The 12,278-nt window shown below is 47.4% G+C and overlaps 2 protein-coding genes across 2 annotated transcripts in view; both read left to right on the forward strand.

Moving 5' to 3' along the window:
• Nucleotides 1-481: 481 nt before the first annotated feature.
• Nucleotides 482-8,183, forward strand: LOC143440907 (olfactory receptor 6E1-like). The gene is made up of 2 exons (XM_076927828.1): nt 482-2,438; nt 5,932-8,183. The coding sequence occupies exon 2, from the start codon at nt 5,939-5,941 to the stop codon at nt 6,968-6,970; it is 1,032 nt and encodes a 343-aa protein (XP_076783943.1). The 5' UTR covers nt 482-2,438; nt 5,932-5,938; the 3' UTR covers nt 6,971-8,183.
• Nucleotides 8,184-8,995: 812 nt separating this feature from the next.
• LOC143440908 (olfactory receptor 6E1-like) overlaps nt 8,996-12,278 on the forward strand; it is a 6,010-nt gene continuing 2,727 nt past the window's right edge. Inside the window, exons 1-2 of the mRNA XM_076927829.1 lie at nt 8,996-10,113; nt 10,890-12,278. The exon at nt 10,890-12,278 is cut by the window's right edge and continues 2,727 nt beyond it. Coding sequence (XP_076783944.1) covers nt 11,329-12,278 — 950 coding nt within the window. The 5' untranslated portion in view covers nt 8,996-10,113; nt 10,890-11,328. The remainder of the gene's footprint in view (nt 10,114-10,889) is intronic.

A 12,278-nucleotide genomic window follows, 5' to 3' on the forward strand; every position in this document is an offset into this window, starting at 1 on the left:
TGAGTTCCAGGACAGCCAGGACTACACAGAGAAACCCTGTCTCGAAAAACCAAAAAAAAAAAAAAAAAAAAAAAAAAAGCAACCATAATGAAACAGTGGGCTAGTAAGAAAAAAATGTAATTAAAAATAAAGCAGGTGTAGTGGTATATGCTTGTAATCCCAGCACGCATAAAGATTAATGCAAGTTCTACAATAGAGAATTCCAGGCCAGAGAGATCCTGCCTCAAAGCAGCAACAACGAAAACTAACTGAAAGCCAGTATCTGGTCCTTCTTAGTGCTTTGCTCAAATAGTTTGTTTTCCATTTTCAAACAGAGCACCTCTGTTTAATAAGTACTTTAAGGCGAATGTGATCCACACCTTTAATTCCTGCATTTGGGCGGAGGCGGAGGCGGAGGCGGAGGCGGAGGCGGAGGCGGAGGCGGAGGCGGAGGCGGAGGCGGAGGCGGAGGCGGAGGCGGAGGCGGAGGCGGAGGCAGCTCTCAGTGAATTTTAGGCCAGCTTGGCCTACATATCCAGCTCTATAATCATCAGGACTATATAGAGAGACCCTGTTACATAAACAGCCAAACAAATAATGCTGATCTTTTTTGTTTACAGTGTTTCTCTGTGTAGCACTAGCTATCCTGGAACGTTCTCTGTAGACCAGACTGACCTCAAATTCGGAGATGTCCCTGCCTCTGCCTTCAGAATGCTGGAATTCAAGGCATGTGCCACCACTACCTGGATTTTTTTTTTTAAAGATGTATTTCTTTTATTTTATTTGTATAGGTACTTTGCCTGCATGCGCAGATATGTGCACCACATTCATGCCAAGTTCAATGGGTCTCCTGGAGCTGGAGTTAGAGACAGTTGTGAGCTGCCATGTGGGTGCTGGGACTTGAATCCCACTGCTCTAGAGCCGTTAACCCTGAGCCATCTCTCCAGTACCTTGATCTTCTTCTATACATGGTATCTAGAATGTGTTTATTCCTCGTCAGGGTCTTCCTTTCTTCCAAGTGTTACTTTGCACTGTCCCCAAAGTGTAACCTCATCTTCACCCATTTGATTGTCATGTTTTCTGCATTCCTGTAACAAACCTTTTTCTTCAATGATATCCAGCTCTGCATATGCCCACCTCCCACATCTGTTCTCAGAGGAGCTGCTTCCCACCTCTGCTCCCGACCACAGGGGCTTTCTCACCTTCTTACAACACAAACGCTCAACTTCATTTGTTCCTCCTACCATTACTCTCCTTTGCCTAACCTTTCTCTCTCTCTCTCTCTCTCTCTCTCTCTCTCTCTCTCTCTCTCTCTCTCTCTCTCTCGACAGGGTTTCTCTGTGTAGCCCTGGATGTCCTAGAACTCACTCTATAGACCAGGCTGGCTTCGAACTCAGAAATCCACCTGCCTCTGCCTCCCAAATGCTGGGTGGGATTAAAGGCATGTGCCACCACTGCCCGGCTAACCTACCTTCCTTTCTTTCTCTCTCTCTCTCTCTCTCTCTCTCTCTCTCTCTCTCTTTCTTTCTGTCTGTCTTTTTGAGACAGGGTTTCTCTGCAGCCATGGCTGTTCTGGAACTCACTCTGTAGATCAGAATGGGCTTGAACTCAGGGATCGGCCTATGTCCAGCCTACCCCTCATTCTCCCCGTTCCTTTTTCCCGTCTCCTTCTAGCACTTTCCTTGGTCACCAGTGCATTTATCCTTCACACTCTCTCCTCTTGACTCGCGACCCCTCACCTTTGTCCAGCCTTATGCAGAGCTGATCTCTATCACACACACTTGTTTTCTGACCTCTGGCTCCACCTTCACCGCCTCCTGGCCTCACTCTTGCTCTGTCTCTTTTCTGCATGGAATCCGTGGCTACACAGTTGTCGGAGAAAACAAAACTGAACCCTCAACTCTCTCCAAAACACCAACATCCAAACAAATTCCCACAGAGAGATGCTTGAAGGAAGTTGAATTAATCAGTCTCTTAAGAATGACTGCAGTTTTACACCTGTTCTTTGTCCCCAAGGCCTGAGGAATTGGGGAACTGAGAAGGAAAGGTCTCTCCTTCCCACTGGCTTGTGACCTAGCCCCTGAGATAACAATATCTCTCTAGGGCCTCCAAGGCTCTTTTGTTCCTTTCTTTCTCTCTTTGTTTGCCTGCTGCCCTTCTGGTCCCTTCCAGTTCTCCTCTCTGTGTCTCTGCTTTTATGTCTGTTGCATTTTATTTCAGATCTATATCTTTCCTTCCCTCTAGCCCTCTAGACCACTTATCTCCAGCTGCCTCTCTTCCCCATTTCCAGTCCTTGTCATGGTCTTCCTTTTTAGAGTCTGCCTGACTGTCTTTGTGTGTCTGTCCCCATTTCTCTTTGGAGACTGTCCCTTTAGCCCCTTTCCTGTCACTCGCCTCGGTGGAAAACTCCAGAACCAGAACTCTGACCCTGCATGATAAAGGACACTAATAAATTCCAGGTAAAAATCTTTTCTTCAGAGGGGAGTCTCACTGTGTAGCGCAGGCTAGCCTCCAACTCATAATGATCCTGCCCCAATTGAGAGTGCTATGATTATAGGCTTGCACCACCATGCCAGCTCTCTCCTGTTTTGTGGCCTCTATTCAACCCATTTGTTAGAAAGCTGGGGACCACAGAGCAGATGAAAATAGCCAAAGATGTGGAGGAGGAGAGCCTTGTGCAGGGCTCACCATAATCTTTTAGTTGAGGCTAGAATAGGGTTATTGGAGGAGAAATGGAGAGTCAGATCACCTTGGATGGTTTTCCTGTCATAAGTCTTGACAAGGTAGAGAAGGCAGCCTGGTTATCTTTGGACACATCCTCTTGGCAAGCTACCAACTTCAGATTTGAATGGCAAATCTTTAGCAGGATGGAGCTGGTAGAACCCAAGCACACTAATTCAGAGAGAGTGTGAACTCTGAATTAACTCTTCTGTTTGCAGCACACATTATAATATAGATTACTTTAGACCCATGGTTTTGTTAGGATGCCAGAATACATTGATGGTAAAGACCAAAGAGGTGTTGGTATCACCTTAGAGGGAACAGAGACTGAGCCTCAGTCAGGGAAAGCCACTTCCTCCCAGCCACGGTGCTGTGGGATGGGCTGATGTCCTTGTCATGGATTGAGGAGAACCCTGAAGCACATACTGGCCCATAGTGCTCTTGTTCTTCTGACAGGCTGGGAGTGAGTCATATCTAGGATTCTGAGCTATAAAAGGCGTCTGAGTCTGGCAGAGTCATCCCTCAGCCTCCCTTTCTCATTCATTCATTAATATATTTAATGGCCCATCTCCTCATACTCATTATTTTTCTTCTTCTGAGAGCGCTCCTTATCTGTTCGCTTCATTATCATCTGCTGAGGAGCTGTGGTGAGCTATGCATTAAAACCTTGGCTTACCGGCTGAGAAGGAAGCTGAGTTGGCAGAATACTAGCTTGCACAATGCCTCGGGTTCTATTCCCAACACCATAGACCATGTGACACGATGGTACTGGCCTACTATACCAGCTCTTGGGAGAAAATGGTGGTAGGGTCAGAAGCTAATGGTCAGTCTCTGCTGCATAGAGAGTTCCATGCTAACTGGGGCTACATGAGACCCTGGCTCTAGAAGAAATAAGAAGCACAGTGGCTTCTTATATAAGAAATAAGAAGTGAGTGGCTTGCACTCAAGCACCCTGTTATATCTTGATTGCCACATCTGGTCTGGATAGACCAGACACATAAAAAGCAAAGAAGGACTTAGTCATGCACTGTAGACCAATGTGATACAGCGGCTCACAGTAGCTCAGAATCGCAGCTTTTCTTTTGCTGCCAGTCAACCCATGTCTTTGCACATCTCCAGCTGTAAGAGAACCTGCTGTGGTTCTCTTACAGAAGGTGGCAATGTCTTCCCAGAACAGCAGTTTGTGGGTGGGGTTTCCCATCTTCCTTCCTCCTTTCCTTCCTCTGTTCTTCCCTTTCCTTCTTTCTTTTCATGATTTTTAAAGACATTTTTTTTTTTATTTTAATTATGTATTTGTGTGGGTTGGGGGTACATGTGAGTGCGGGTGCCTACAGAATCCAAAGTAGTGTGTCAAATCTCCAGAGCTTAGTGCTAGAGATGGTTGCAAGTCACCCAAAATGGATGCTGTAAATAAACATGGGTCCTCTAGCTAGCCTCTTAACTGCCTAGCTGGCTTTCTGGCCCATCTCTTCCTTGTTTTAGAAACTAAACTCTCTTGTTTTATTTATTTACATATTTATTGAAGGGGCCATGTGGAGGTCAGAGGACAGCCTAGAGGAGTTCATTCTCATGTCCCACCATATGGGTCCTAGGGCTTCAATTCTGCTTGTAGGGTACTGCAGCAAGCAACTTTACCCTTTGAGCCACCTCCCCATACCCCTTCTCATTCTTCCTCTTTCTCCCTTCCTCTCTCCTTTCTTCCCCCACCCCACCCCTGTCTCCCTGTTTCTCCATTTCTTATCCTCTTCTCTTTCTGTCTTTCAAGACTGAGTCTCGCGCTGTATCCCAGATGAGTTGAACTCATCCTGTAACTCAGGCTGGTGCTGAAGTTGGCAGGCCTCGTGCTTCAGCCGACCCAGTACTGAGATGGCAGGTGGTTCACCCGCCCAGGTTGTATTCCGTTTCTTCCCCTGTGTCCTGGCTGCACTTACAAAGACTCAGCAAGTGGAACTGAAAGATCATATGTCCTAAGCCAGGCATGGTGGTGCACACCTCTACTCCTAGACCCTGGGGAAGCACAGGCATATGGATCTCTGAGTTCAAACCCAGCCTAGTTTACACAGTGAGGCATATTTTCCCTCTCCACGCCCCAACAACCCTTTGGTTTTTGGATACAGGGTTTCTGTGTGTAGTCTGGCCATCTTCGAACTCTCTCTGTAGACCAAGCTGGTCTCAAATTCAGAGACTTACTTGCTTCTGCCTCCCACGTACTGGAAATAAAGGCATGCATCCCCACCTTCCAAGGACATAATGCCTTTATAAACACTGATTTTATCATCCAACATACAGGCAAGCAACATGGCAGTGCACAAAGAAATGAAATTTTCTGTAACAATTGACTAATTCCAAACTGTATCCTTTCAATTCATACATAAGACAATCCGAGTGGGCTGGAGAAATAGCTCAGCCCTTAAGAGCACTGACTGCTCTTCCAGAGGTCCTAAGTTCAATTCCCAGCAACCCATCTGTGATGGGGTTTGATGCCCTCTTCTGGTGTACCTGAAAAGAGCAATGATATATATATATATATATATATATATATATATATATATATATATATATATATTAAATCATTAAAAAAAAAAAAAGACAATCCGAGCAAAGAGCAAGTCTCACCTAAGTGGCTTGTCAAATCTACCAAAGAGAATTACCAAAGTTTCTTCCCAGTACCTAATAAACGGCTTGGGAAACCAGGAAACAAAATTCCTCCTCCTCCTCCTCCTCCTCCTCCTCCTCCTCCTCCTCCTCCTCCTCCTCCTCCTCCTCCTCCTCCTCTTCCTCCTCTTTCTCCTCTTCTTCCTCTTCCTCCTCCTTCCCCTCCTCCTCCTCCTCTTCTTCCTCCTCTTCCTCCTCCTCTTCCTCCTTTTCTTTTCTCTTTCTCCTTATTCCTACTTCCTGTTTCCTCTCTTCTTCCTCCTTGCCCCTTCTTTCTCTTCTGCTATTTCCTCCTTCTCTTCTTCCTCTTCAACCGTCTTCTTCTCCCTTTCCTGTGGGTTTTTGAAATAGTCTCTCATGTAACCTAGGCTGTCCTGCAATTTCCTGGGTAACTGAGGATGTCCTTGAATTCCTAGTCCTCCTCCATTAGTCTCCCGAGTGTGTCATTACAGGAGTCTGATACTTTCCCATCATTTTCATTTAATGCATTTAGGAGTTCACTCTGGTGCGGTGTTTCCATATTACAAACGCAGTTCTAAATGTCATGTGCTTTAACTCCAGTACTCTTTGTGACAGAAATTTAATGCCCCAGTATTTCGAGGTTACTGAGACTCAGAGAGACTCCCCGCAGCCCTTGCAGATGGAGCCCTCTGCCTCCATCCCCACGGCCAACCGCACCTCCGTGCTGGAATTCGTGCTTCTGGGGGTCACAGACAAGCGGGGGCTCCAGCTCCTCCTCTTCGGGGTCCTCCTGGTCACCTACACGCTGACCCTGCTGGGGAATCTGCTCATCATCGCCCTCACCTTGGCGGACCGCCGCCTGCACACCCCGATGTACTTCTTCCTGCGCCACTTCTCCCTGCTGGAGGTGGGATTCACGTCCACCGTGTCCCCACAGATGCTGGCACACCTGCTGGCGGCCCGCGGGACCATCTCCCGCCGCCGCTGCTTCGCCCAGATGATACTCTACTTCACCCTGGGCGCCGCGGAGACCCTGCTGCTAGCCGTGATGTCCACTGATCGCTTTCTGGCCATCTGCTGGCCACTGCGCTACCCAGCACTCATGACTCCCCGCGTGTGCTCTGTCCTGGTGCTGGCCTGCTGGGCAGCCAGTCTCCTGGCCCTGCCTGGGCTGTTTGCCTGGATGCTGTCTCTCCCTTTCTGTGGTCCGCGCGTCCTCAACCACTTCTTCTGCGACAGCTCTCCCTTGCTGGAGCTGGTGTGCGCAGACACCAGGCTTCTGCAGCTGGTGGCCTTCCTGGTGGCTGTCTGCACCCTACTCATTGCCACATTGATCACAGCCTTATCCTATGGCTGCATCATCAGCACCATCCTGCGCATGCCTACAACTGGGGGTCGTAGCAAGGCCTTCTCTACCTGTTCTTCCCACATCCTGGTGGTGTCGATGAGCTATGGAAGCTGCATCATCATGTACCTTAACCCCACGCAGACAGGGAGGCTAGAACTCAACAAAGGAATAGCTTTCTTCAACACCACAGTGTCACCCCTGTTGAACCCCTTCATCTACTGCCTCAGGAACCAACTGGTCCACAGAGTGTGCAGAGATTTGCTGCTCAGGGGAAGGGAGCTTTCTTCCAAGATATTCAGAGCATAAGACTGCAAAACTGCGCTCTCGGTGTAATGGCATTGCCATTGATATGCTTATTAGTGACTGTGTATGTATGTATTGTGGATTTTGGGGGATTGAACACAGGGTTATGCTCATGCTGAGGCCAAGTACTCCACCAAGCTGCACTCTCAAGCCTTCTTTTCCTTTGTTATTTTCATACATTGTCTTGGGAAGTTACTGAAGCTGACCTTGAACTCACTGCAGACGATGCAGGGCTTGGCATTTCCACCTTCTTGTCTCAGCCTCTTGAGTAGCTGTATGAGCTACAGGGCCTAGCTTGTTTAAACAAAGGTGACGTGGGGGTGTCAATTAATTTTTTTTCAGTGTGTGTGTGTGTGTGTGTCTGTCTGTCTGTCTGTCTGTCTGTCTGTCGATAGTTTGTCTGAATATACATTTGGGTGCCTAACACCACTTGTGTGCAGTGCCCTCCTCAGTCAGAAGAGATGTTCCCTGGGACTGGAGTTACAGATGATTGTTGCAGTCACGTGGTTGTTGAGTATACCCTAGGTCTTCTGGAAGAGCAGCCAGCCAGTGTTCTTAACTGCTGAGGCATCTCTCCAGCCAAATGAAGGTATATTTATTTGATTAGGGATGGCAAAAAACAAACAAACACCATCACAAAACAGGACAAAACCAAAAAAAAAAAAAAAAACTAATTAATTTTAAAGCTCATGTTGCCAGGCATACCCGTGCTACCAAAATTGCATTTACAGTCTGTGCCACAAGAAGCCAGTTTGGGCCACTCTTCCTTAAGGATCCAATTAAAACAGACAAGTTAACAATACAAAGCTGATTTATTAGATTCAGTCACATTGGAAAGAAATCACAAAGTGATCCTGTGACACCCTTACATACATACACTCGAGTCTTTCTTCAGGAGCCTGAAAAGAGATTAAAGTTCAAAGAGGGGGGCCAGGGATGTGCTCACCTAGGAGGTCTCTAGGAGGTCATAGTTCATAGAGAAGAACCTAGGACTGTTGCTTGGTTCAAATGTGTGTACTAAGAGAAACGGGATAAGTGGCTGCTTTTGCAGAGGACTCAGGTCCAATTCTCAACACCCACATGGTGGTTCACATCCTCTGTGGTTCCAGTTCAAGGGCATCTGATGCCCTTGTCTGACCTTTCAGGGCACTGGACATGTTCCATGCACGCACCAAAACACTGGTACACATAACATAAATAAATCTTTTGGAAATGGTTCCGTTGTGACACTGTCTTCTAAATATTTATGCTAACACCCGTAGATGAACACTGCTCCTAACTCTCACCTACAAAGCCTCGTTCCTGTGTGGGTGACAAGGTAGAAACGCACAATCGGTCAAAGTCCCAAGAACAAGTGACTGCTGGGGGCTCGGCCGGAAACCAGGCATTTCTACGGCTCCCTCCCGCAAAGGCTCAGGGAATGTCTCAGAATCGGAAGGAAGGTAAGCTCTGGAGAACAGAGAGGAGTAGTCTGGAATTCACCTTCTGGGTATGACAGGGCTGATAAACCCATGAACTCTCAGCCTCTGTGGTTCCAAGCACAAGATTAAGAGAATGAGATCAGTTAGCATTCCAACAGGGAACCCTGACTGGACTCAGTGCTTTACCAAAACAATAAAAACCAAACAAGCTGGGCGGCAGTGATGCACACCTTTCATCTCTGCACTCGGGAGGCTGAAGCACGGGGATCTCATAGAGGCCAGTCTGGCCTATAGCGCAAGTTTCAAGACAGCCAGGGCTACACACAGAGAGATCCTGTCTTGAAAAACCAAACCAAACCAAACCAAACCAAACCAAACCAAACCAAACCAAACCAAACCAAACCAAACCGGGAAGAAAACATGATGGGGGTGGGGGGGAGGGAAGGGGGAGGAGGATCTGTGAATGAGTTTATGGGAGCAGTGGGTGAAGGCTAGATATACCTACATTGTAAATACCTGTGTGAAATTATCAAAAAAATAAATAAAAGGTATTCTTTTAAGCATTTTTAGATTTGTTTATTTTTATTACAGGTGTTTTGACTGAATGCATGTATGTATGTCTTTATGCCATGTATATGCCCAGTGCCCGCAGGAACCAGAGGAGAGTGATAGATCACCTGGTACTGAGCACTGAAAAACAGACCAGCAACGACTTTTAACCAACGGGCCAATTTTCTAGCACTCCCAATACATGACATTCTAAAAATAAATAAATAAAATAAATAAAAATGAGACTCCAAACAAGTTCCCGTGGGCAGCATCTGAAGGAAGTCAAGTTAATCACTCCCATAAGGAGAGTGAGAAATTGAGACGTTCTCTGGGTCCCTAGGCCTGAGGCCTTGGGGGAGCCGAGGGCAAGGTCCTTCATCTTCACACTGGCTGCTGTAATAACAGTGTCTCTGGAGACCAGGATAGCTCAGTGTCTCTCAAGGACCTGAAAGGCTTCCTTTTGTCTCTGTCCTTGCCTTCCTGGGGGCTTTCTGATCCTTTCCTTCTGTGTGCCTCTCGTCTTGTTTTTCTTGTTTTCTGTCTTCTTCCAGTATGTGTCTTCCCTTTGCTACTGACTCTGACGGCTCCTTGCTTTGTGTTTTCCTCCAGTTGCCTCTCTTCCCCATGTCCGTCTCTGTGGACCCTCCTCCCTGCTCTTGCCTCAACCTTCCCAATTCCGTGACCCTTTAACACAGTTCCTGGTGACCCCCAACCATCAATTTATTTTCATTGCTACTTCATAACTGCAACTTCGCTACTGCTATGGATCGTAATATAAATACCTGTTATGGGATCCCTGTGAAAGCGTCATTTGGACCACCAAAGAGGTCGAGACTCACAGATTGAGAACCACTACCTTATGGTGTCTGATGTGTGTGTGTCTGTGTGTGTATGTGTGTGTCTATTCCATTTTGAAGACTCTGAATTTCTGTCACTTGGGCTGGTTTGATTCATGACTTTCTCTCTGTAGCCCGTTTCCTGTCATGTGGAAAATCTGCCCCTTCTTGATAAAGGTGACTGAGAAATTCCAGGAAATATATATATATATATATATATATATATATATATATATATATATATTAAATTCTCACAGCAGAGTCTCAATGTGTAGCTCAGGCTAAGCCTCAGACTCCTGGTGTGGCGCCTCAACCTTTCATGCATCAAAAGTGATTGCAGGTATGCATCGCCACACCCAGCCCTCTCCTGCTTTGTGATCCCTAGTCAATCCATTTGCTATGTAGGAGTGTGCTTCAGAGAAACAGGAAAGCATCCCAGTTCTGAGACTGCGAGTGTGTGCAGCCAACCCTGGCTGACATCGTGGCTCTCTCTCCACGTGCTGGCTATCGGAAAGTAAATGACACAAAGTGGTTTAGGCTCTTAGCAAAAACACATCTTACCATTGAAACTTATACTCGGGGCTGGAGAGATGCCTCAGTGGTTAAGAGCACTGACTGCTCTTCCAGAGGTCCTGAGTTCAATTCCTAGCAACCACACGGTGGCTTACAACCATCTGTAATGGGATTCCATGACCTCTTCTGTTATGTCTGAAGGCAACTTCAAAGTATTCATATATAATATGAATACATTGTATTCATAAATAAATAAATCTTTTTTAAAAAGAAAGAAAGAAACATACTCATCATGGTAGTTGTAGGAAATGAAACATTTTATTACCTGGTCAATTCCAAATTATATTGCCTCAGTCCATATATAAGGAAAATCTCTGCAAAGAATTATGTCTCTCGATCATCATGTCTATCAAGCTGGATTAACAAACTTTTCATTCGGTGCTTAGCAAGCATCTGAAGCAAAAATTAGTATTTTGTGAGAAAATTTTATCTATCTATCTATCTATCTATCTATCTATCTATCTATTTGAAATGGACTTTCATATAGCCCTGGTTGGCCTGAAACTTCCTATGTAACTGAGGTTAATTTTTTTTTCCCTTAAGACTTATTTACTTTATACAAGTACACCATAGCTGCCTTCAGACGCACCTGAAGAAGTCCCGTTACAGATGGTTGTGAGCCACCCTGTGGTTGCTAGGAGTTGAACTTAGAACCTCTAGAAGGGAAGTCAGTGCTCTTAACCGCTGAGCCATCATCTCTCCAGCCCAAGGCTAATCTTGAACTCCTTCCTGATTGTGCTGCCTCAACCTCCCGTGTGCTGGCATTAAAGGAGTACCTTACCATGGAGGTCTAAATTATTTTCCATCCTTGTGCGATAGAATGCTAGGGAGATCTCACATTCACAGGGTATTCACGTGTTCAAGATGTTCCAAGCATTGTTCTAAAAGCTCCGACTTTGATCCGCCCTACGCTTTGTAACACTGACTGCGCCTGCATTTCCGAGTTTACTGAGACCACACGGACATCTTGCAACCCTTGTAGATGGAGCCCTCTGCCTCCATCCCCACGGCCAACCGCACCTCCGTGCTGGAATTCGTGCTTCTGGGGGTCACAGACAAGCGGGGGTTCCAGCTCCTCCTCTTCGGGGTCCTCCTGGTCACCTACACGCTGACCCTGCTGGGGAATCTGCTCATCATCGCCCTCACCTTGGCAGACCGCCGCCTGCACACCCCGATGTACTTCTTCCTGCGCCACTTCTCCCTGCTGGAGGTAGGATTCACTTCCACCGTGTCCCCACAGATGCTGGCACACCTGCTGGCGGCCCGCGGGACCATCTCCCGCCGCCGCTGCTTCGCCCAGATGATACTCTACTTCACCCTGGGCGCCGCGGAGACCCTGCTGCTAGCCGTGATGTCCACTGACCGCTTTCTGGCCATCTGCTGGCCACTGCGCTACCCAGCACTCATGACTCCCGGCGTGTGCTCTGGCCTGGTGCTGGCCTGCTGGGCAGCCAGCCTCCTGGCCCTGCCTGGGCTGTTTGCCTGGATGCTGTCTCTCCCTTTCTGTGGTCCGCGCGTCCTCAACCACTTCTTCTGCGACAGCTCTCCCTTGCTGGAGCTGGTGTGCGCAGACACCAGGCTTCTGCAGCTGGTGGCCTTCCTGGTGGCTGTCTGCACCCTACTCATTGCCACATTGATCACAGCCTTATCCTATGGCTGCATCATCAGCACCATCCTGCGCATGCCTACAACTGGGGGTCGTAGCAAGGCCTTCTCTACCTGTTCTTCCCACATCCTGGTAGTATCTCTCACCTATGGAAGCTGCATCATCATGTACCTCAACCCCACGCAGACAGGGAGGCTAGATCTCAACAAAGGAATAGCTTTCTTCAACACCACAGTGTCACCCCTGTTGAACCCCTTCATCTACTGCCTCAGGAACCAACTGGTCCACAGAGTGTGCAGGGATTTGCTGCTCAGGGGAAGGGAGCT

This window comes from Arvicanthis niloticus, chromosome 30 (genome assembly GCF_011762505.2).
Source record: "Arvicanthis niloticus isolate mArvNil1 chromosome 30, mArvNil1.pat.X, whole genome shotgun sequence".
Taxonomy (NCBI): domain Eukaryota; kingdom Metazoa; phylum Chordata; class Mammalia; order Rodentia; family Muridae; genus Arvicanthis; species Arvicanthis niloticus.